The sequence below is a fragment of the Leopardus geoffroyi genome, chromosome D1 (genome assembly GCF_018350155.1).
Source record: "Leopardus geoffroyi isolate Oge1 chromosome D1, O.geoffroyi_Oge1_pat1.0, whole genome shotgun sequence".
Taxonomy (NCBI): domain Eukaryota; kingdom Metazoa; phylum Chordata; class Mammalia; order Carnivora; family Felidae; genus Leopardus; species Leopardus geoffroyi.
Genome location: NC_059329.1, coordinates 105,687,206 through 105,711,365, shown reverse-complemented (window position 1 = coordinate 105,711,365; position 24,160 = coordinate 105,687,206). Strand labels below are relative to the sequence as shown.

General features: G+C 61.9%; 1 protein-coding gene across 8 annotated transcripts in view; it reads left to right on the top strand.

Annotated features, from left to right (window-relative positions):
• SYT7 (synaptotagmin 7) overlaps nt 1-24,160 on the top strand; it is a 62,832-nt gene that overhangs the window by 24,263 nt on the left and 14,409 nt on the right. Inside the window, exons 2-8 of one of the 8 annotated variants that reach the window (XM_045485485.1) lie at nt 1,040-1,143; nt 5,478-5,557; nt 9,570-9,701; nt 10,617-10,841; nt 14,229-14,600; nt 18,450-18,572; nt 23,434-23,569. In XM_045485485.1, the coding sequence (XP_045341441.1) occupies nt 1,040-1,143; nt 5,478-5,557; nt 9,570-9,701; nt 10,617-10,841; nt 14,229-14,600; nt 18,450-18,572; nt 23,434-23,569 (1,172 nt within the window). The remainder of the gene's footprint in view (nt 1-1,039; nt 1,144-5,477; nt 5,558-9,569; nt 9,702-10,616; nt 10,842-14,228; nt 14,601-18,449; nt 18,573-23,433; nt 23,570-24,160) is intronic. The other 7 variants (XM_045485486.1, XM_045485487.1, XM_045485488.1 and 4 more) reach the window with 7 other exon arrangements.

Sequence of the window (24,160 nt, the reverse complement as noted above, 5' to 3'; positions counted from 1 at the left end):
CTATGCTGCTCTCTTTCGACTCACTCCCCCACATGAGAATTTCTGGTGAAATTTTGCTTTCCTTGCATTTGGTTTGGGCTCGTGTTTGCAACCACCTGGGAGAAGGCAGGGAGGAGGTTTCATCCACATTTCCACAGGAGAAAACTCAGTGGTTATGCGACTCGTCCAAAGCCACAGCTAGCAAGTGGTGGGATTTGCACAGAAACCTGGGATCTTCCTCCCAGGGCAGGTGTATCACCATTGCCACTCCTGAAGTATGAGACCCCTGAGGTCTTGGAATGGAAGCTGCCGGGTGGCCCCTGTGAGCATTTAAGACAGGAGCCTGTCTCAGGTGGGACTGGAACCTACAGGGTAGGACCTGAGGCTGAGGCTTGGTCAATGTGTACAGAGGCCACTTGGGTGGGCTTCCAGCCCAAGGAAAGCTGAGCTAAAGGGAGTGAGGGCTGGTCTGAGAGTTCCAGAAATTCCCTCTTTGACTACACATGTCGCTGTTGAGTTTGGGCCAGATACTTCTGAGGGTCTGTTAGTGCCTGTGGGGCAGGTGGCCTGAGAGGGACTGTGGGAACTAGTCATCGTCCTTTGGTCAAAGTCGGCTGGCATTGTGGCTCAGTGTTGGAGGGGATGGAAGGGTGCTGGGCAGGAAGGTTGTGCAGAGGCAGTGGCTTTTTTAGGGGGGTTGGAAGTGTCCACTGAGGCCTGGCTGGGCTGGGGGGCACACTTGGCCTCTCCCTTTGAGATGTCAAGTTTGGGGGATGGTGTGGATCCTCTGGACTCAGCAGAGCCCATGCAGGGAGGGCCTGGGAGGAACTTCAACCTGCACAATTCCCCCATTTTACAGATGAGGAAACTGAGGCACAGAGAAAAGAAGGAACTTCCTAAGGTCAGCCAGCAAGGCCTCGCTGGGAATAGAACTTGAGACTCAGAACTCCCAGTGGGGGGCCAAATGGAAGGACCGGGTGATTGTTCTGGGGGGCCCTGAGCCAAGGGGGGGTGGCTGGCCCTGGCCAATGAGGGTCTGACCTGCGTGTGTCCTCCCCAGGGGCGCCCACCCGCGATGTCTTGCTGGTCTCTGCCATCATCACCGTCAGCCTTAGCGTCACTGTCGTCCTCTGCGGCCTCTGCCACTGGTGTCAGCGCAAACTGGTGAGGCTCCTGAGGGCCCGGGGGTTGGGGCCTGGCCCTGCACCCCACCCCCCACAACTACTGGCTCGTGAGCCCGCTCAAGGGCGCGCGCAGATGATCCACTTGCCCACGTCGTCAGGCACGTTTCCGCAGAATTTCACACGCATGCACCACTGCGTTTGCCTGGATGTTTGCCCCATCTGTCTGGGTGTACACCCAGAACCACACACCTAGGGACACGTTTGTGGACAGACGTGGGTCTCAGGCGTTCCACACGCTCGCAACTACACGCACACACGCCCCACCTGCGGCATAAAGAACCTTAAGCTTCCGTGCAGACGGAGAATCTAGGCCCCCTCCAACCCCAGCGCCTCCCGCCCCACTCCCTGCCGCCCACTGCCCCACCCCCCCCAGGGCTGGGCGTGGCCGAGCCCTGTCTCCTGGCCAATGAGGAGGCGCTTCCCGCCCCGCCCCACCCCCAGCTCCCGCACATCCATCCTGGTTCTTGGGGTTTGTACAAGCACAAACGGCTTCTTTTCATTTTTAACGAGGGCTGGGGAATTAACGAGCAGGATTAGGCCATCAATAAGTAACGAGACCATCAGGAGGGACATTCATCACCCGAAGGCCCCGGGAGGGGGAGCCGGGCTGAGCCGTCTACCCGCCTGCAGTCACCAGTTCCCCAGAAGTGGCTGCAAGGCTAGACCCCCCCCCTCACCACCACCCCGCTTCCCCTCCTCCTCCCCTACCCCAGTCCTGCTGTCCCAACCCAGAAGTGCAGTGGGGACTTTGGGGGGGGGGGTGAGGTGGGGCACTCCTAAAGGTGGACCCAGAGGTGTCCCAGATGTGGGGACTTTCCTGGGCTTAGGTGAAGAAGGGTCCCTGGCAGGTACCTCCATTTCCTAGATTGTGCACGGTGGGAGTGGGGGCCAGGTGTCACTGCCTGGTCACAGAGGGGCCTTAAGGACGAGGCGAGGAGGGCTGTGGCCGTGGGCACTGTGTAGGTAGGGGCTTCAAGCCCCAATCCTATGGAAGGAAAGGGGGCAGATACCTCTGGGAAGGACCCAAGAGGCCCATAACCCAGCAGGTCTCCTTCAGGAAAGGCACACTCAGGAACTGGGAACACGGCTCTCCATCCTGGGATACTCAGCTTCAGGTGGCTCCTTCCTCTGGGGAGGAGCCATGGAGAAGGCCCCCTTGTGCCCCAAGTATGAGCGTATGTGTAACCTGGGCCCACTCCGGGTGTGGGAGCGCAGGTATGTGGAGACAGGCTGGCTGCCTGCATTGTCCCTGCATCTCCCGTGTCTGCATCTGGGGAGGTGGAGGAGGGGGCTTGGCCACGTGCCTACGTATGCGAGTGTCCTCAGAGGCCGTGGGAGTGGCTGAGCACGCACACACTGCAGCCCTGTGCGTCTTGTTGCGGGGCCTGTCGGCCTGTCGGGCTGTCCATCTGTCTGTATGTGTTTGAAGGCAGAGGAAAGTGTATGAGCAGGCCCTGCGGGGGACCTTGAGTGGGGGGCTTTGTGCTGAGTGCGTCGACTTTGAGGGTATTGGTGCAGTGTGTGTGTGTGTATGTGTGTGTTCACCTCTGCATGATGGGATGTGCTTCTCATCAGATCCCCACCGGAGTGAGCTGAAGCTTGCTTCGTCCCCACTGTCCCGGCCTCTTGTGGTAAGTGCTGCAGTGTGTGTGTGTGTGTGTGTGTGTGTGTGTGTGCTGTGGTGAGAGCCTCACCCCCACCCCACTCACCTGGGGACCAGCATCCGAAGATGACAGCTTTTTGTAGCAGGTGGGGGACTGTCAGTGCAGGAAGCCCCTCAGGCATCTTAGAGCCCCAGCCCCTCCTCCCAGCCTCCAGCCAGGAACTTCTCCAGGGGTCCAAGCCACAGTCTGTCTGTCCCTTTTGACTTTCTCCCCCGAGCTGCCCAGCCCCCAACCCTGCCACAACCCCTCCCCCGGCCCCCCACATCAGAGGGACCTGGGGGCTTCTGCCTGGACTGTCTCTGTGCTTTATGGAAGGGGCTTTAAAACGCTCCCTGCACAGTTACTGGGCTCTCCTTGCCCGCCTGTCCCCCCAGCAGCAGTGATGTGATACCCTGACCGCCCAGATCCCATTTCCAAACATTAATAACTTCCTTAATCTCCAGCTGGCTTTTTCCAGATCAGCCTGGCCAACCCCCTCCCTGAGAAGCAAGCTGATGGTATTGGGTTCCTCTGGAGCCACCCAGTGTCTCCTGGATGCTGCCTGGGTTTCCTATCGTTGCCCCATTAACATCCCCCTGCCCCCCAAGTCAAGTCCTGCCCACGTTCCTGTGCCCCATAGTCCCACGGCTCCTGCTGCAGAGTGATCATTGCAGCCAGAGGGGAAAGTTCTCTGAGCTGTGGGAGAAAGAGGGCAGGCCCTGGATGAACTGGGGACAGCCCACCCCAGCCAGGCCTGGCCTGGGGGAGGGGCAGCTGACCGGTCTTAGAAGCAGGTGCTGACTGAGGCGGGTTCTCCAGCCAGGCCAGGGAGAGACAGGAGAGGGAGTGAGGGGTGGGGTTGGAGGGTCCTCCCTGGGCCACACTGCCTGAAGTGTGGGGGAATGCTGGGGATGGGGCTCTTCCCTGTGTCCTGCCCAGAGAAGGGCCCTTGGCCAGCATGGAACAACCGCAGGCCCTGATCTTCCCAGTCCAGACTGGGCATTGTTTGGGATTTGAACTTCTGGGTAATGATGGGACAGAGCAGAGCTGGAGCTGAGAGAGGGCAGCTTTTGTAGACTCAGAGGATCCAATACCTCTGCTTTTTTTTAACTCTTAAAGTTTTGGCTCAGAGGCAACAGCTGGGGCTGAGTCCCCAGGGCAGGTGGGGCACTGCGGGGGTGGGGGGGGGGGGCGCTCCCATGTGATCATTTTTTGAGAACTGCTGGGTACCAGCTTCCATACCGAGTACTAGAGACCAAACGGTCCCTGCCATTTTGGGCTGTGTTCCCCCGGGGTGGGAGCTAAAGTAAAGCCAGGAGAGAAGTAGTAATTTCTGCGATGAGAACCTGGAAGGATGAGGGACCCGGGGCTCATCTGGAGACAGCACACCTTTTCAGAAAGGAGGAAAAGGAGGTCAGAGAGGGCAAGGAGCTTCAACCGGGGTGACGTGGGGAAGGTGTGGCATTGCTGGGACCAGGACCCAGTCGCCCCTGAGACCTGGGGGCGCTGGAGATGGAATGAGGACCCACCCCCTTCCCCACACCATTCTGGGGGGTTCTGCTACCTCTGCCCAGCTCCCCAAATGGGCGGCTCCCGTGCCCTGGCAGGGGCTGCGGCTGGCAGGAGTGTCGGGGGAGCACGGGGAGCACCGTGGTGCAGCTTTCATTTTGCTTTAGGGCGGGCGGAGTCATCGAGTGTTGTGGCTGTGGTGTCGGTGCACATGTGGGATGTTGGGGAAACGTGTGTGCGCGTGTCAGTGTGTGTGTGTGTGTGTGTGTGTGCTGCCACCCCACTGCCCGCATCAGCCCTGGGCCCGCCCCAGGCCCATGGCCCATTGGTGCACGTGAGGACGCTTGGTGACAGTCAGGAATGTTAATGGTGCTGGGCACTGCATGAGCTAAATTTAGAAACCCAAACCGAGAAGGTGAATGGCACTCACCTTCCCGGCAGCAGGCCCAGTCCCCAGCTCAGCCATGGCCCTTCCTGGAGCCAGGGGACCCAGAGCGCCTGGACGGCAGGCCATGCCCTTCCCCCCCCCCCCCCCCCCCGGCTCAGGCAGGCGTGAGGAACTCTGGGGTGCTGGTCGGCTGCCCCAGCTTCAGAGCTGGGGGGCTGCCTTTCTTCCCAAAGCTGCCTTCCTATAAAGGAGAGCGCTCCAGCCCCACTCTGCCTTACTGCCTGAGGCAGGAGGACCCCAGGGAGCCCCCAGACAGTGCTGGGCACTGTCCTGGGCACGACTGGGCACGAGGCCCTCTCCCCGCCCCCGCCGTTCACGTCACTGGCCACTGCCAACCTTGCCCTGCAGGATGCCACCCCCACCATCTGGGAGCGGTGACGTGGCCAGGCGCCTGAGAGCCGTCTGTCCGTGGCAGAGGGAGATGTGTTTCTGGGAGCCGGGCCAGAGCCCCAGGAGACAGGCAGACAGGAGGGGCCCCATCCCTGGGGGTCAGGGATGGGGTGCCAGTCAAGGAGCGGAGTCGGTCCTAGAGCCTTATGGGGCCAAGGAGTTACCAACCGGGGAGCAGGTACCGTGGTGACGCCTTCACACCTTGGCCTCAGATCTTGTTGCCATGGCCCGGGCCCAGCCCACTCCCCTACCCAGGCCCGTTCTGGGGAGGCAGGGAGGGTGCAGTCCTGTCTCCCAGGAGTGACCCTGGTGCTGTCTCCACAGGGCAAACGCTACAAGAACTCCTTGGAGACCGTGGGCACGCCAGACTCAGGGCGTGGGCGCAGTGAGAAGAAGGCCATCAAGTAGGTGCCAGGCTTCGAGTTTGGGGTGGGAGCACCCAGGCAGCCCAAGTGGGAGGAGCCTCCCCCCTCCCCAGAGCTGGCCATACGCATTCAGTTTCCCCCTCACGCATTGGGGCCATTCTCTCTCCCTGCCCCCCCCCCGGCCCCCACACACTTCTAACACCTCAGGGTGACCCCAGGGCTCCACCCTTTCTGCCTGTGTCCCTCAGACCCTCACAGCGTTCCAAGGACCCCAGCCCCATCTTCCGGCTGCTCTCACTCCCAGCACTGTCTGCCTCTTCCCTCAACCCTGGTTGCTGGTTCCTCCACATCACACACCATCCCCACCCCCCTCCTAACTCCCCTGCATATCCGAGCTCCTCCCGCAGCCCCTGGGCTGGGATCCCCTCTCCTGGGGTGCTCAGGCTCTCACTGAAGACCTCAGCAGTACCCTGAGGGTGACTTGGAAGGTGGGCAGACCTCAGTGCTGGGCCACTTGGGGAAGCAGAGCAATGGGGACTCTTCCCTTCTCTGTCACTCCTGGCCCCCAAGGCCTGTCTTGCTGCCTCTGAAGCACCCAGACTTCCCGCTCTGAGATCCCTCTTCAAGTAGGCAGGCTTGCCTTCCCCGGACCGCCTTGGCCAGGGTTGCTGGGACACACAAAGGGAAGCCCCCCGCCAACCTCCCCACCTGGCCAGAGGCTCGGAGCGGGAGGGTTCTCTCGAGAGCCTTCTCTGCTGAACGCAGGCCTTCACTGGGGGGGGCTGTCAGGCTGAGGGAAGGCTGGGTGCCCCTCCATTCTAGCCTGGCGAGGGCCGAGCCTGCCAGCAAGGGGCTTGGCCTGAAGGAGAGCCGCCCCACCCTGCCTCCCTTTAACTCAGAGCCCCCACCAGCCCTGCCCCGCACCTTCTCTCCTGCCCCCTTCCCACTGCCTAGTCTGTCCCCCTTCCTGTCCATCCTTCTCCCTTCTTCTCTTCCCACTCCCTTCTCCCTCTCCCCTGCTCCTGAGGGCTCCCTCCCTGTTCCTCCTCTGTTTTCATCTCTAGCTCTGACCCTGTTTGGGGCCTTCACAGAAGCTTCCGGTGGGTGTGTGTCTGGCGGTTGGGGGGGCGGGGGAGGTGGGCAAGTGGCGGGGTGGGTCTGCCGAGGTTGGGGGTGGGAGGAGGCTCGGGAGGAGGCCTCGGGGAGCCTTTGAAGCTGGGTCTGGTTGCGCACTCTCCAGTCTTCAAAGCCAAGAGCTGGCAGGTCTCAAGGGCTGTGGCAGAGCCCGGGCCCCAGGCTTCCCGAAGGCAGAGAGGGACCACGTGGGGCCAGCCCAGCACCTCCACCGCCTCCAGACCAGGCCCCGAACCCAGTTTGCAGCTGGGCCAGGGGGCCTGTCTCTGCCAGGTGACCGTAACCTGGGGTTGTATGTGTCCTGGATAGTCGTGGAAAGGGCCTGTGAGAGAAGACGGGATGCCCAGCAAGGAGGAGGGCAGACAGCAGGCTCCGCAGGCTGGCACAGCATCCATGAGTGCTCTAAGACCAAGCGGGGGCAGCAGTGGGTCCCCCACTTCTCTGTAGCCCTGCAGCCCCTGCCCCCTCCCACCCTGCTGAGCTGTCACAGCGTCTGCCTCAGAGGAACGAAGCCACCACCGGTTCATGTCTACATGCCCTTAGGTTCCTAGGCCTTTACCTCTTGCCAGGGCCCAAAGCCAGTACAGTGGCAGGAAGTAAGGCTCGCCCACTGCACGATCTCCTCCTGGGCTTAGGACCTCCTCCGAAGGGATCTTTCGTCAAGGATCCCGGGAAGTTGCATTCTTCAGCAGTGCTTCCCAAACGATGTTCCTCAAAGCACTCCGTCAATGATTAATAGTCACCCTATGAATCATTGAGGTTTCATGGGTTCCATGACCAACTAAGTTTGGGAAACACTGCACACTGTATCTCCCTCTTGGAGATACTGGTATTCATTGACACATTAAAGGCTCTGAGAAGTCCTGCAGTAGAGGAACCTGTGTTTCCCAAACTTTTAAAATTAAAGATGCTCTTTTCCAGTATCGCAACAGACAACATGAGGGACCCTGAAGCTCCTTGGAACAGAGGGTGGGAGACCAGCCTTGCAGTGATGACCCTGGTGGCTCTTTCTCTCCAGGACCTAGGATTGGATGGCCCTCGATTTTGGAGATCTGGAGGGGGCAGGGGGAGGGAGGCCTTCCAACTGTTCCATCTGTGTTATGCTGGAAGAGGGGGACCAAAGGATGTCTCTGGCAGGGAAAGGGTCTTCTGCTGAGGGATCCTCCCCAGGGAGGGGCCTCCCAGTGCTGAGGTCCTGTCCTGCCTCTCCCACCCTAGCCTCCACTGCCCTACTCACAAACTGGCTCAGGACTTTGGCTTTGAACCCCGTGTAGGCAGTCCTTGTGAGACATTTCCAGGGTGCACTCTGGACAGACATGTGCTGTCCACACCCCCTTGGGCCGGGACCACCATCTCCTCTGGGCCTGTGGTGGCAGCTCAGCTTCTCTCCTTTGTTCCCAAGTCTAAGGCTGAGAACCAAGGTCAAGGTCAAGGTGAAGCTCCACCGGTTGGGGTGGGGGAGGAGAAGCAGGCCCCCCAAGAACAAGTTTGCTCCATCTCCAGGGGGTGTGCCTCCCCCACAGTGCCCTCCCCCACCCCCAGCAGGGCCCTTGCCTTGGCCTTGAGCAATGGCACAGCCCCAACACAAGCCGGGCCCATGACTCACAGCCCTCCCTGGGGTCCCTTCCCCTAGATGCACTTCCGAGGTCTCAGGCATGGCTCCCTTCCGGAATGTTCCTCTGGCCTGTTTCTTCTGCGTTTCCTCTCCCTGTGCTCCCAGGCCTGCTCCTCGGGGCCCCAGGAGCCTGACAGACAAGCTGATGGAGCCCCTTGTCCTTGGCTCCTGGGATCTCCAGGCTGTGCCTTCTGACGGCTGAGGTTTCTGCAGCCCGCCCCCAACGGAAGTCCCCACATTCTCTGTGCTTCCAGCATATCTGCTTCGTTGGTATGACTTGTCTCAGAGCAGGAGGGGGTGGGAAGACTGGGGCCGAGGGTCCCTTCCAGACTCCACCTTGGAAAGGGACAGGGGCACAGGGAGAGGCTGCCGTGGCTGGCAGGTCAGGTACGTGTCAAGGGCCCGAGGTCGAGCGTGCCCATCAGCCCCCACAGAGAAGGGCAGGCTCCCCGCCACCACGGGCCCCAAAACATTGGACCTGAAGGGCTCCTGGTGACTTTGGTCACACCCTCAGCAAGGTCAGGGGCCTGGAGGTGCTTCTCGTTTCTGGGGACGGAGGGGGTGACCCAACCACCACGTCTGCAGTGAGTGCAAAGTGCAGCTCCACCGAGACCCCACCAATGTCACGGAAAGGCCGTGTCCTAGGAGGGGAGAGAGCAGAGGAGGCTGGGGGACCTCAGGCCAATGGGAGGAGGAGAGAGACGGGGCCGGGCGCCCGGCCTGCCCCAAGAGTGGCTCAGTGGAGGTGGATGGAAGAGGGGAGAACCTCAGGTCTCCCCTGGGAGAGCTGACAGCCCAGTGGTTACAGCCAGCCTTCTGGGTTTGGCAGGCAGGGAGGCCGAGGCCAGGTGGGGGGCAGGGAGGGGGGCCACCCAGCCAGTTGGCGGCAGGGTCTGATCTACCTTTCCACTCCTTCCAGCCAGAAACCGGTACCCTCTCCTTCTCCCGCTGCCCTCGCCATCCCGCCCCAGGCCTGTCCCCCGCCCGCTCTCCTCCCCTCCTCTCTCAACATCTTTCTCTCTCCCACCAGCTTCCCGGGTGCGAGGCTCCAGTGGTGCCTGCCTGCAGCTCGCCTCCTTTCCGCGCGGCTTCTCCCGGCCCTCGAGTGTGTGCGCGTGTGCGGGCGCGTGCGTGTGTGTGCCGGCCGCCTCTCTTCCTCCCGCAGGAGCAGACCCCGGCCCCCTCCACTCTGTGTGCGCCCGGCCCCCGGGGCCCCGGTCCCCCCTCTGCCCCCGCAGGACTTGCAGCTCTTGTTTCTTCTTGTATCTCCCTGTTTTCTCCCCTCTCTCTCTGCCCCTCCAGCGATCTAGACAGAGACTTTTGGAATAACAATGAGAGCACAGTGCAGCAGAAATGGAGCTCCTATCCTCCCAAGGAGTTTATTCTAAACATTTCACCCTACGCCCCTTATGGCGACCCACGACTGTCCCTCAAGTGAGTGACTTTACCTGGTTTGATCATATGTACCGAGTATCCGCGCACGCCCTCCTCCCCCTCCCGGCCCTCACCGCCCCTCCTGCTCCTCTCCCCGGACTTCCCCACCCACGCACCCATGGGCAGGCTGACCATGGAGACGAGCAACCCCTCCTGCCTCCCCTCGCCCGCCTGCCCCTCTCCCGTCCCCTCCCCCAGGGCCAGCCACGCAGGAGAGCCCCTCCGCAGCCCCCCCCCACCGCCCCGGGCCCCCCCACCCCACCCCTCTGTGCAGTCAGGATGGGGTTGCCCGTTCGGTCCCTCCCTCTCGGTGTGGCTCGCTTTCTCCTCCCCGCTGTGTGCTGCTGCCCTGGCTGCTCGGTGGTCGGTGGTCGGTGGTCGGTGGTCGGTGGTCGTGGTCGTGGTGGCGGTGGCGGTGATGGCGGTGACGGTGGTGGTGGTGATGAACTCTGACTAACACGGCTTTCTCTTTCTCCCTGCCTTGGGGCCTCCTGGCCTGGACAGCCCGCTCTTCCTCCGTCGTTAACCCTTCGTTGTCCTGTGGGATAGACTTGGAGGTGGCTGCCCTCCCCCCACCCCCGCCGCCCCTGCCCCAGGCGGTGGGGAGGGGCCCCCCCTCCGTTGTCGTGGTGCGTTGTTCTCCGACCCCCCCGCCCGCCCGGTCCCCTCTCTCCTCTCTGCAGGCTCTGCTGTTAACCCATTTGCAGTGCTGATGTCTCTCTCTCTCTCTCTGTCTGTCTCTTGTCCGTCTGTCTCTCTCTCCTCCTCTCTCGCTGTCTCTCTCTTCCTTTTATCTGTCGTTGTTTTTCTTCCTCTTCCACCCCACCCCCCCCACCCCCACGTGTGGCCTGCCCTCTCTCCCCCACCGCCACCCCCGGTGCCCCTCTGGCCCGGCTGCCTCCTGCGTGCCTCCAGTGGCACCCTCCTGTCGGGCGCCAAAGTGGCCGCTGCGGCGGGGCTGGCGGTGGAGCGGGAAGGCCGGCTGGGGGAGAAGCCGGCACCGGCGCCGCCACCCGGAGAGGACGCCTTGAGAAGCGGCGGGGCCGCCCCCAGCGAGCCGGGCAGCGGCGGCAAGGCGGGGAGAGGCCGCTGGCGGACGGTGCAGAGCCACCTGGCCGCAGGGAAGCTCAACTTGTCCAAGTGAGTGATGGCCCCATGGCCGCCGGAGCCGTGAGCTCGGGCCTGCCCCCGTCCAGGGTGGACAGCGGGACCCCCTGGCACGCCCGCTGCTGCCCCCAGAGGTGCCGTCCTCGGCCCCTGGCTCATTCCATCCCTTCATGAGACTCCCGTCATCCTTGCCATCGGGCGCAACGAACAGCCACACGGTGTCGCATCTCGGCCTCCGGCTGCTGCCGCCCTCATCGGTCTCTTTCCTTGCCAGTGACCAAGTCATTCCATTTCCTGCCCCCACGGCAGCTTCATTTCAATCCTGGGGTCATCCCATCCTCTTTGACTGGCCGCCCCATCTCAGCCGTCAGTTCATCCCTCTGCGGGCCACCGCGGTTGCTCAGCCATCGGACCATCCCATCCCCCCGGGGAGCTGGCCCACTCTCAGCCTGTGTATGCTGCTCACCTGCCACCGCGCCTTCCCTCTTGCAGCCAGCAGATGGCTCTAGACCCAGCGGCTGAGCCATTCCATTTTTGACCATCCGGCGCATCCATCGGCTTGCCCCACTCTTGCTTGCACCATGACACCATCCGTCCTGCGAGGCCACCACGAGCAGCTGGGCCGTCGCTATCGGTTCCTCCTCACCTCGGCCATCCCCACTGGCTGTCCCAGTCTTGGGCAGCGAGCCGTCCCACTGTCAGCGGTTGGGTTGTGTGTTCCTGGCGGTTGGGTTGCTGAGCCCCAGCGAGCTTCTCTTTTCTGACGAGGGTGGTCTGGACGTCGGACAGAGGGCCGTTTCCTTTTTAAGAGCTCTCTGAGCTTGCCGAACGAGACAGTGCCTCTCGTGGGCCGTGGACGTAGGGCTGGCCATCCCCCCACCCCCACCCCGTTCTCAGCAGAGGGTGGTCTCTCCTCCTCCACCATGGGGCAGCCTTATTCTCATCTGGGCTTGTAGAACCTTCCATTTCCCCAGAGCTGAGCCCTTTCAGGCTCTAAATCCTTTGAACTGTGACTCTTCTCGTCCACTGAGACTCAGGTTCCCTTTTTGGCTGTTACAATTGCCTCCTTCCCAGCTAAAGGGAGCAGCCTCTCACTTAGAAGACCAGCAGCCCTGACCCTTCCGTAGCTGTGGGCTGTCCTGTTCCCTCCAATCAGGCTCCTCCTGGTTCTCTTCAGAAGGCCTGTGATTCCCGCCTTTGGGACCACTGACGGCCCCCGTGTTGAGACCATATTTGCTTGTCGGCCTGAGGGGACACAGGTGGATTTCTGCCCTGACGTGGAGCCTCGGGAAGGTCTCCGAGGGAGGCCCCACACACCCCCCCTCAGAGATCCAGGCCCAGCACCCCGCCCTCCCCAGCCTGCTCCGGCCACAGACTCCAGGCCAGCTGAAGCCTTCGTGCCATCCACTGGCTCCGGGCCTGGAGGCACCAATTTTAGTTTCCTGTGACTGAGAGGTTGTAAATTGGACTAATTTTGGATGTGATAGGAAATCAAAATGAGGCCATCAAGGAGGAGGAGGAGGCCGTCCGAGGATCGTCCTCCCCTGCCTCAGCCTGACCCCAGGGAGCTGTGGGCCTACCTGGCCGGCCAGGCCTGGGCCTGTCCCTGGTGGTGGCCCCCACTCCAGACCTGAGCCAGGCAAGACTGCTGCCCTCTCCAGGACCCCAGCCAAAGCTATGTTTTGCCTCTCTCTCTCTCTCTCTCTTTCTCTCTCTCTCTCTCTCTCTCTCTCTTTCTTTCTTTCCCTTTCTCTCTCGTTCTCTCTCTCAGCCCACAGGGGCAGCCTAACTATTGTGCTTTGGTTCCCAGGGTAGGCTCGGGATGAGCAAAGCTGAGGTCTGGCTGCAGTGGTGAAAGTGGTTCCAAGGCCCTGGGGCCCCTCCCTCAGGCAGCTCCCCCCACCCCCCCGCACCTCCCCCAAGGGGACACAGCTGCCCTGTGGTCCTAGACCAGGAGTCGGCAAGCTTTCTCTGTAAAGGGCCAGATAGGAAATACTTAGGCTTTGCAAGTCACATAGTGCCTTTTAGGACTACTCAAGCCTGTCACAGCCATAGACAGGATGTGAATTAATGACAGCGCGTTCCAGTAAAACTTTATTTACAAAGACAGGTGGTGGACCGGATGCGGCCCCTAGGCTATAGTTTGCCAACCCCTGCCCTAGACCACTGGTTTGGGAAATGGAGGGAGAGGACAGAGAAGGAGGTTGGGACCTCTGAGCTCTGGCCCTGCCGGTCGGAGGTGCTGAAATCTCTGGCCTGGGGACCAAGGAGACAGGTTGCCTGGGGAGGCTGGTGGGGGTGTGTGTCTCTAACCCTTCCTACCCCCATCTCCTGCGATGTTTGTGGGTGCCACTGGCACGGGGAGAATTAGCTAATACGCATGTCCCTGGGCCAGACCTCATCAGGTCCTCGTGGCAACCCTGGGGCAGAGGCAGCTCAAGGATTACTTTTCACCTGGGTTTTATGAAGAAACTGAGAGGTGGGCTCACTTTTCCAAAGTCCCACGGTCAGGAAGCAGCGGAGATGGGGCTTGAACCCGGGTCACTCTGACCTCATACTACCTCTAATCAGCCGGGTCCTGTTCCCTGTCTGTCCTCGCCCCCTTACTGGCACTTTTCAGGGATGCCGGTGGGCCTGTTAGGAGGGTGGCCTCTTGCAAATGCACGGTCACCCAGTTTTCCATCAGAACAGTGGCCGGAGAAGTGGTTCCCGGGGCTCCCGGCTCATCTGCTCCTTTCCTGGGTCCCCTCCTCTGACTGGGAGGCATTCCCAAGATATCAGGAAAGGATGCTGAACCTAGAAACGAGGAGGTCTGGAAGGAGGGCAAAGATCTGCACCGACGGCCCTGGCGGTAACGCGGAGGTCTGGGAGTCCGGGGACAGTCCCCAGCCTCCATGGACCAAACATACAAATCGCTGGCTCTCCCAGACTCGCCCCACTTTACTAGGCCAGCCCTGCGCCGGCCTGGGTTTCCTCATGCCTCCAAAGGCCAGCCTTGCTTAGATCACAGAGGCAGACTTTCCTGGGGTCCCCCAGCGAGACCGCAGCAGCTCCCTCCTACACGGCAGGCACAGGGCCCTGGGGCCGCCTTCACCACGCGGCCTCCAGCCTCCACAGCTCCCGCGGCCACTCAGACAAGGAGGTGTTCGGGGCGCCAGCTGAGCCGAGGCCGGAGGGTGGGCTGGGCCGGGCCGACCTGGGCACCTCAGGGCGGGCTCGGGGTTTGGTGGCCCCCCCCCCCCCCGGGTGAGGCGGCGGCGGCAACGGCAGCGGCGACCACCGTGACGGAGGCCTGGCGAGGTCCGGCAGCGCGCGCGCCCCGCACCGGGGCCTCCTAGTCCTGACCCTCGGCTTCTCTCTCCTCCACTGTGATCCCTTCACCTGCTTCTCCTTTCTCTCCTCTCCTCCGCCCGCCCCAAGTTTCGAGGACTCCACCCTGTCCACGGCCACTACCCTTGAGTCTATCCCCAGCTCCGCGGGAGAGCCGAAATGCCAGCGACCCCGCACCCTGATGCGGCAGCAGAGCCTACAACAGCCGCTAAGCCAGCACCAGCGGGGCCGGCAGCCCAGCCAGCCCACCACCAGCCAGAGCCTGGGCCAGCTGCAGGCCCACACGGGCTCGGCGCCGGGCCCCAACCCCCGGGCCTACGGCAGGGGCCAGGCCCGGCAGGGCGCCTCGGCCGGCTCCAAGTACCGGGCTGCCGGCGGCGGCCGCAGCCGCTCCAACCCGGGCAGCTGGGACCACGTGGTGGGGCAGATTCGAAACCGAGGCTTGGACATGAAATCCTTCCTGTAAGTGCCCCCCCTGAGCGGGCCGGCCCCCACCTCCTGACCCAGCCTCTTTCCCCTCGTCTCCTTGGGAGCCTCCCTGGCCCTCCGTGGCCAGGGTTGCGGGAGCAGACTCGGCCGACCCCTCCCCAGCCTCTTGTGTCTGGAGGCTCCTGCCCGAACCACACCCCCCACCCCGGCCCCCCACCGCCCCCCTTCCCCGTGGAAGGATTCTTATCTGAGCCACCCCTCTGGAGACCGCAGCTCCCCCCACGACTTCGTTCCCTTCCCGGGGCTTGGAGAAGATCCCCCCACCCCCACTAAAAGTCAGTGGGGACACTAGACAATGCCACCAGGTCGGCCTCCTCTTCCCGCTAGTCCCAGGCTGCTCCTGGCCTCCCTGCCAGCCTCCTCCCCTCCCCCCAAACCTGGGCACCGGCCCTGTCTCCAACCCTCCAAATCACCTCCTCCCTGTAACCCGACTCCACTCACCTTCCCGCCCCACACTTCCTCCCTCCCTCTCACTTCCTCTGTCCCTGCCATCAGCCCTGTCCTCTGCCTCTCTGACCTTCTACAGCCACCTGTCCTCCAGCTCCCAGAGTGACCCATCCCCTGAGGACAAACCTCAGATGTTCCCTCATTACCCCCAACCACGCGCTGCCCCGAACCCCCCTCACAGGTAGGGCCCCCACCCAGGGTTCCCTCTCTCTGCCATCACTCTGGGCATCTGGCCTCTCAGAGCCCGGGGCAGACCTGGGCTTTTGTCCCTGGTATCAGTCGCCTCCTCCGGCCTAACGTGACCTTCCTTCCAGGCTCTGGGGATTATTCCCATCACCCAGGTCTTCCTGGGAGCACTTTTCATGGAGCAAGAGACCAGCACTAAGCCTGGGAGAGGAGAAAGGGAGGAGGAAAGGGAAGGCCAAGGTCAAAGCCCAGCTCATTGGCAAGATGTGGGGATTCTGAAGACAAGCAGGGCAGGTCCCTCCAAGCATCCTGCCTCTCCAGCTGAGACTCCAGGCCTCCAGGGCAGACAGGAGTACTGGCCGTGGCGGAGGCACCCCGACGGAAGAGACCCTGCCTCGCCAGCTTCCCATATCCGTGCAAGTGGCCTGTGGCCCCGGCCCGGGAGCGCGTGCTGCCTGTGACTCTACTCGGCAAATCCAGGCAGTGCCTCTGCTGGGGCTCTCCCCCATCCAAGGACCCTTGGGGATCCAGCTGGTGCCTGCAGGCGACAAGATGCCCAGCAGAGCCTCCTGGCTTTCAGGTGGTGGTTTGTTTCCGGACGGATGCGGTGGCACTGGTGCAAATTAGGAGAGTGGAGGGAATTGGTTCCGCTGTGGCTTGAACAGAGCCGGGAGCCCGCGGGCCCCGCACCCCTCGGCTCCTCCTGAGCTCAGACTGCTCTTTGCACAGCCATTACCCTGCCTCCTGTTCTAGCAGCCATCACACCGGGGCAGGGGCCGTCCCCAGGCCCTGGGAAGAAAGGACCCGGCTGCAGGAAAGCCTCTGTGTACCAACTCTTCCCTGCCCTCTGAGCCTCCGGCCAACTGGGATTTGAGGAGCCGGAGCTCAGACACCAGCATCCTTTGTCCACACTCCTCTGCCCGCCTCTGGCTTTATGGGCCCCTCTCCTGCCACCTCTGGAGCTCACCCAGCTCCCCACCTCCGCCTCTTGTCATTCCTCACAGCAGGGGTCGGCAAATTTTTTTCTGTAAAGGGCCAGATTATAAATATTTTAGGCTTTGTGGGACACGTGGTCTCGATCACATTTTTTAAAGCAACACTTTAAACACGCACAAGCCATTCTTAGCTTGTGGGCTGTAGGAAGACAGGCCACCAGCTGTACTTTGCCCACCTCTGACCCCTGCCTTCCAGTTTCGCTGGTGTGCTTCTGAGGCCCTTTTCTTGCCCCAAATGCTGCCTTCCAGGTAGAGTCAGGGCGGGAGGGCTGGCCAGGCCTCCCAGGACCCCACCCCCTCTCGCGGGGAGGGTGGCCGTTCCTCCTGCTTAATGGGTGTGAACTCCCCCCGCCCCCAGTACCACCAGCTTCTCCCCAGACCCTCCTCTTGTCCCTCGTTCTCACCCTTGCAGCCTGTGTTGCTGGAGAGAATGACAAATTGGGAATTTATGCAGAGGAGCCGTTTTGTTTTTAAAAAGAGCGAAAAGGAGTATCTGAAAAATGCATTAACCGGGGGAAAAACATGTTGTTTTCGCTGGGTTCTCCTTCCCCCAGCTCCACCAGCTCCCGAGCAGCCAAATGGAATTTTACCAACTCTGAAACAGTACCGGTGGGCAGAGAAGAAAAGGAGGATTTGTCCTGAGGGAAGTGGAGTTGTTCCCCGAAAGTTAGATGCCGGCACGAGGGTCAGCCTTGGAGTGACAGGCCCAGGACAAAGATGCCTGGACATTTTTGGAAGGACAGTGCAACCACGTAGCTCCCCTCCCTCCCTCGGCCCTCACGGCCATCTCCCACCCCCCCCCCACCGCCGCCCCCCCCCCCCATGAAGGGCCACCCCTCTCCTACTCCAGTTCCCTTTCTGACCACCCTCTGGGAAATAACCACAGCTGGCCCTTCTTATCTAAACCTTGCCCTCTCCGACTGTGGTTGAAGGGGCAGACTTCCTGACCCAGGATCCCCCTCCCCCTTCCAGAACATTCCATCAGGCTTACCAGCTTCCCCTTGGCCCTTCCTGAGACATGCTTTCCTGCCTGCCCCATCCGAGATTCCCCTCTTTCTTTGTTTGGATGAGAGACCCAGCGCTGGATGAACTACAGAAAATGCCCGTGAGCTCCGATGGCTTTGAGGGGCAACAGGTCATTTTTTTGGCCCTGGAAATTGCAGGGTGACCCCCCAGTTAGCTACCCAGGGGTTCTCTGAGAGTGCCCCCTACGAAAATTGTCACACCTTGACCACTGGCCCCATGCTGCTGTCCGCATAGCAGCTCCTTGTCTGCCTGGACTGAGCCTCCCTCAAAGCAGGATGGTCACAGCCTCTTCCAGACCTTCCTCCCGACACACACGAGTCTGCAGGACTTCTCCAGACTTTGCCAGGTTCCTGCACGTTCTCTCTCTCCACCTTTGTTTTTTGGTGACTTCTGGACTGCTTCTCCAGGGAAAGGCCCCAGAACTGGACCCGAAAGACTTGGTGGTTATTCCCCGGATCTCCAGGAAGGGGGGTACTCAAGAGAAGGCCCGTGATGGCCAGCGCACCGTATGCCAGAAGGGACCTCCATTCTCCTCTGATGGGCCGTGTGTCCGGGGACCCTTCCCAGTTTCAAGGACATCTGGCTGACCATGACCCAGAGATGTCTTTACGAGCGGCTTCCCTAAGTACAGGGTGCAGTGCCCATTGGATTTCCAAGCTTTCTAAGAACCTCTCACCTGGGAGCCTAAACCTGCCTGCACAGTCTCAAAGCAAGATGGAAATGGAGCCCCTCCCTCTTCTCCCAGGGGCCCAGATGGTCAGAGCAAGTAGCCTCTGACCTTTGTTCCGCTGGCGATGAATTAACCTTGGCCGTCTGCGTGCCCCCAGGGCCTGTGCTGTCCTCCCCTAGCCTTCCGGCAGGCCTCTGCCCGGCCCCTTCCCCAATCCTCTCCAGAGAACCTTGCTACGCTCCCAAGGCAGGCTGGGTCTGGGGGCTGCGGACACCTCCCCTCATCCCCTCCCTCCCTCCCTGACTCCCCCCGACTCTGCTCTACAACTGTTGACAGTGCTAAAGTGTGGTTTCTCTCCTGCAGGGCCAGTTTCTTACGCTTTTTTCTTCTCTCTCTTTGTCTCTGTCTCTGTCTCTGTCTCTCTCTTTCCCCCTCCCCGCCCCCACCCACGGGGCCTCCTCGTTTCCTCCCGGCCGGTGGGCTGCCCACCTCGGGCAGGGAAGGCAGGATGGTGGTGCTATCCTTGGTCTTAGGGCTTTCGGAACAGGATGACTTTGCCAATATCCCTGACCTGCAAAACCCAGGAACCCAGCAGAACCAGAACGCTCAGGGGGACAAGAGGTACGAGCACAGGCAAGGGCCTGCGGCGGCAGCGGCAAAGACGGAGGCGTGGAGAGGCCACCTGCCTCCACCAGCCCTGGCCCGGCCGCTGGACGAGGCGGTGGCACCCTCAGCGATCCTGGAGCGGGAGGACTGCCCCCTCCCCAGCTGGTGCCCTCACACGCGCCACCCCCACCCCCACCCCCACCCCGGGTGTCCCTTGGGTCCAAGGCCAGTGTGGCTGTCCTGGGACCATTCTGGATCAAGCCTGCTCCCTGGGCACGCTTGCCCTCGCCCGGAGCAAGCCAGCCTTTCTGCCCCATCTCCCTGCTTGCCTCCCCTCATCCTTCATCTCTGCCCTACCCCCCACCCCGAAATCCCCGTTTCTCTGGTGGTTGGGGGGCGGGGGGGATGCAGGGAAGGGGCACCAGCCTGTTCTCCCTCATCCCCGCCACCCCAACCCCCCTCTTGCCTGGAGATCCCGCTGGGGTGACGGTAGCACCCCACCCCCCCGCCCTGCCGCAGGGGTGCTCCAGAGGTGTGGCCGAGCTGCTTGGCTGAATGAAGAGAAGCCCCTGGTGGGGAGGGTCTGGGGCATGGGAGAGGCCTGGTGACCAGAAAGAACTGGAAAGGCAGCCCTGAACCTGAGGGAGCAGGAAGAGGGAATGGGCTGAGGGGCCGAGAGCAGCCAGCAGGCGCCGGTCAGGCTCCCTGTTACCAGGCGCCCTGCCGCTGGTCCCCAGGAGTTGCCCGTATGGCCACCGCACAGGCCGAGCAGAGGGCTGGGCCTCTAGCCGTCCACAGTCTTGGCCATCAGGAGCTCAGGGAAGCATCTCGTGGTGCCTGCTGTCTCACGGGGCACTCGTGGGGAAGGAGACGGGGTTCAGAGGTCCCGGGGCTCGGGCAGCGTCACAACGGCGGGGTGATCCTGCACCTGGTCTGGCTGCCTCCTATCACCTGGCCTTGGGCTGGGCCAGCCCCACACCTGCAGTCGTGAAGGCAGGGCTCATCACCTTGGTCAGGTCCGCTTCTCGTCAGACCAAAGGCCTGCAGGACAGTGTGCGGGCTGACTGCCAGCAGGCCGGCCCTTCTGGCTCTGGTAGTGCCAGAGCCTTGCTCTGCAAACTTGGGCAAGTCGCTGCCCCTGTCTGAGCCTCTGCTTCCTCGTCTGTTGAATAAAGGAGCGGATAGGGTGACCCCTTCCAGCTTGGACATGCTAAGCTTCTAACAAGGGAGCAGACCTTCGGACTGGGGGTGGGGGGAGGGCACCCGTCTGATCCTGTCAACCGGACAGGGATTCTGACGGTCCTGGAGGCCCTTAGGGCAGGAAGGACCTGTCCCCGGCTGCCACCAGGGGGCCTGTGGGTTACAGAAGGGTAGGCCAAGTGTTAGACAGCTGACTGCCTGTCCCTCCGGTGACTTCTGGAGACCAGCCCTCTCATTTCATTTTTTTCCTGTTGCATGTCTATGGTGGACACAGCCAGAAACCCCCAGAGAGTGGGAGGGGAGAGCGGGACCGGTTCTTTCCCTCAGTGGCACAGATGGTGTCAACCCTCGAGCCCATGTCCTGGGGAGCGGGAGGAACAGAGCCTGCCACCTGGCGCCACAGAAGTCCTGGGCTGGGCCGCGGGCAGGCCAGAGGGCCAAGGGGAGAGGGCCAGGGGGCACGGACGAGAGGCCGCAGGAGGGGGCTGGAAGCCTGCGGCGAACCGAGCTCCTTGCTGGGGAAAGGTGTGAAGCATGAGGGAGCAGACGCAGGCTGGAAACGAGATTTCACATCACCCATGCGTTCATTAGCTGCCTCCATTTCCACCCACAGCCTATTTTTACCTCTTTGCCATGTAGGTCTAACACGCCCATCCCTTCTGATCATTGCATCAGCTGTCCCTGCCTTCCTGGGAAAGGTGCGTGTAGAGGTGGAGGCCCTGGGCCCTCGCCCCCACCCTGCCTGACTTTCCGGGTGGACACGGGCCATTCCCACCTGGTCACACCCACCCCTTCCATCTCACGGCCTCCGGGGGGGCGTTTCCCGGGTGATTGGGCCCCGCCAGGGTATCCAGAACGGAGCGCTCCCTTCCCGGCACTCTCCCCGTCCCCAAGCTTGGCATTGGCATTGGCACCACCCATGGGCCACCCAGCGCCTTAGGGCTCCACTCGTCTGGATTCCTGGCCCTTTGGACCTTGGAGTGGGAGGCTCAGGTCAGCTGCCTCTTCCTCTTCAGCTTCTGCCTCCAGACCCAGAGTCTGCCCCTCTGCCCCCGACCCTTCCCTTCCCCACTCAGCTGACCCCTTGACTGGATGTCTGGGGTGAAGGGTGGGTCTGTCGGCAGTGGGTTCCTGGGAGGCAGAGGGGCCCCGGCAGGAGGCGCGGCCATTCCAAGTCCCTTGAAGCAAGGTAGGGGTGCATCTAGCAAGCGACACGGAGATGGGAAGGTTGGTCACTACCTCCCTCCCAGGATCCTTGGTGGCCTCGAAGCCCCCATTCAGGATCTCCCAGTCTCCGGGCCTCAGCACCGTGGGTCCCAAGAACAGAATGCTCTTGGAAGCCCGGAGGGAGGGAAGGAAGGAGGCCAGGACCACCCCAGGCTCCCATGCCCTGCTGCCTTCACCCATCCTTCCCTGCATCCATCCCATCATGCTCTCTGCCATCCCTTCCACTGCTCCTCGGGATCCAAATGGTTTCCACCGTGGCCCCACCCCCACCTGAGTGGGGCGCGGGGCTGGGCGGGGACTGGGCCACCCCCATCGCTCTCCTCGCCCCCAAACCACCATGTTTCCTCTGTCCCGGTGTGTGTCCCCCGCCTCCTCTCTGCCTCTCCTCTCGGCCGCCTCGCTCGTCCCCTTGTCCACCCTGCAGCCTCCTTCACTAGTCTCCGACTAACCTTTCTTGGCCTCTCTGTCTCTCTCTCTCTCTCTCTCTCTCCTCTCCTTCCTCCCATCTGCTCCTCACAGGGATGTCCCTGGGCCGGTGACGGGCCCCTCCGCCTCTCCCTCTGCCTCTCTGTGCACTTGTCTCTCTGTCTCTCTCTGTCCTGTGACCTCCGAGAGCTTCCGTGGCGCTGACCATCTACCCAGGCTGCTTTGCAGCTGTGCTGATGCTGTGGTGTGGCCAGAATAACTCCGACTTTCTCATACCTTCAGCAGTCAATCTGGCGCTCTCCTCCTGTCCCACTCTATTTTTAACCTGACTTTACCTCTCCAGCTATTTCAGTGTCCTCTTCCTCCCCGCGCCTGTCTGCGTGCGCACGTGTCCGCGAGTGTGTGTCCCTGTGTGCACGCGCGCACGTGCGTGGCTACGGCCGCACCTCTGGGAGGGACCCCGGGGTGCAGCCCCGGGCGTGGCGGGGGGGGGAGGAGGTGTTTCATGCCGTCGAGGCGAGGCCGGGTTCTCCCAGCTGGTGCGTGTGCATCTGATCCTCGGGGTGCCTGTCCCCGAAACGTTTCCCTGCTTTTTCTGTTTCAGTTTGTCCCAATTCACACGCACACCTTGGCATGCCTTGGTCTCCCCGAATGTTTCCTCTCGGGATCTAAGTGTGCACATTGCTGCTGTGTGTGGCATCTCACGGCTCTGGTTGACCTGCCTTGTTGCTGTGCCATTCTCTCCCTGGTCCCCTGGGTGTCTGTGGGGCTTGTGTGCGCTCGTGTGTGTGTATGTGTGTGTGTGTGTGTGTGCGCGCACGCACGTGCGCACCTTGCTGTTGGGTCCGGGTATCTTCCCTCCGGGGCCTGGCATATTCTGTGCATGTCTGTCTGCCCATCGTGGCCAACTATGTGCTGACAGCTGGTTCATGCCAAGGGTGTGTGTGTCTAGCCCATGTGTCTGTGGCCCTGGGACTCTCCGAGCTGTTCTATTGTAGCCTGTCCTGAGCCCTACGCCGCCAGTCTTTCCGTCTTTCCCTCGCTGCCTGCCCCACCTCTCCTCCTCATGAGGTGTTCCAGCCTGGTCCCTGGGCAGGCTTTTAGTGTCCCCTTTCTGAGCCCCCGCTGGATGGGGCCTGGGCTCACTACCCAGCTTTCCGGGATCAGCATGGAGTCGGGGTTGCACACAGGGCCTCCCGCGGAGTGGTCCGATCCGGGGCTTCCTGGTGGCGCCCCGTCTCTCTCTGACCCTGGATGAGAGCTTTCTCCCCTGCACAGTCCTCAGAGCGAGAGAGGAGTGGGGACTGGGGAGCAAGGGGGTGGAGACTCGCCCTATCCACCAGGTGGCTGTTTAAATCTAAATTAGTTTGAGCCGAACAAAGCTGAACATTCTGTTCGCAGTCGCACTGGCCACTTCCAATGCTCGGTAGCCACATATGGACAGTGCAGAAATAGAACACTGCTGTCATCGTAGAAGGTTCTGCTGGCCAGAGCTGTGTGGACAGTGGGCCTGACCTCACCTGGTCAGTCTGAAGGGCACCTGTGTTCTCAGCCCGAACAAACACAGGTGGGGCCTCTGGGAGCCAGCACTCTGGGCGTGTTTGCAGAGGGTAGTGACGCAGAGGGGTAACATGGATGTGCCGCCACGGGAGCCTCCCCTGCTGGGTTGGAGCCAGCAGGGACGACAGGGGCCTCTGGGGAGGGGCGCACGCTCAGATACCACCATGCAAGCAGTGCCCGGATGGGGGGGGATTTTCGGGGGGAGCGGGAAGAGTGGGAATACCCACCAAAACAGCACCCACGGGGCCAGCCACGCCGAATTACGCTGAGGTGAGGGGAATGGGCCCTGAGCGCTGGTTTTGGGGGAAACCAGGCCTCCCCATGGACAAGAGCCTAACTCTTGCTGACGCACAGGAGTGGCAGCTGCTTGGGTCTCAGAGAAGGTCCCGCCGCCACCCAGGCCAAGGTGCCCAGCCCAGCCCACCTCCCGACCCGTGCTCATTCGAATTCCCCCCACCCCCAGGTTGCCTGCAGGAGGGAAGGCGGTGAACACAGCCCCAGTGCCCGGCCAGACACCCCACGATGAGTCTGACCGCCGGACCGAGCCACGCTCCTCCGTCTCCGACCTCGTCAACTCCCTCACCAGTGAGATGCTCATGGTGAGAAGGGCAGGAGGCCTGGGCCCCAGGCAGGAGCTGGATGGGGGGGGGGGGGGGGGCGGGGCAGGGGAGGGGACGCCTGTGCCAATTGGTGACGGCATGGGAGTTGTCTGAGGCATGGTGACTGAGTGAGTGAGGCTTGGGTTCTTTTCTGAGCTCTTTCATCGAAACAGGCTCTCTGTGCCTCAGTTTACTCATTGGTCAAATGAGAATAAGAATGCCCATCTTTCTCTGGTCTCTTTCTGGGTTGAGTGGGGGCCTAAGAAAACCTACTCATGTGAGATATTTTTATGATCGTCCGAGGAAAGGCTTGGGGCAGAATGCGTCCCCTCTCTTGGACTGGCGCCCCACTGAGTGGAGGTGTGAGGCAGAGCTTCCAATGGGGTGGGTCTCATACCCCCATTCTTGGGACCCTCCCCCCCCCGCCCCCATTGCTGGGGGCCAGCTGAGGCCCCAAGATAACAGGAGAGTAGGAGCCCCCCTGATCATGATTCCTACGAAGGAACAACTGTGGTGAGGGCCTTCTGTGCACACCCCACTCCACCGGGATCCCAGCCCTGTGGTTCCGGGGCATTTTCACCAAGACGGAGG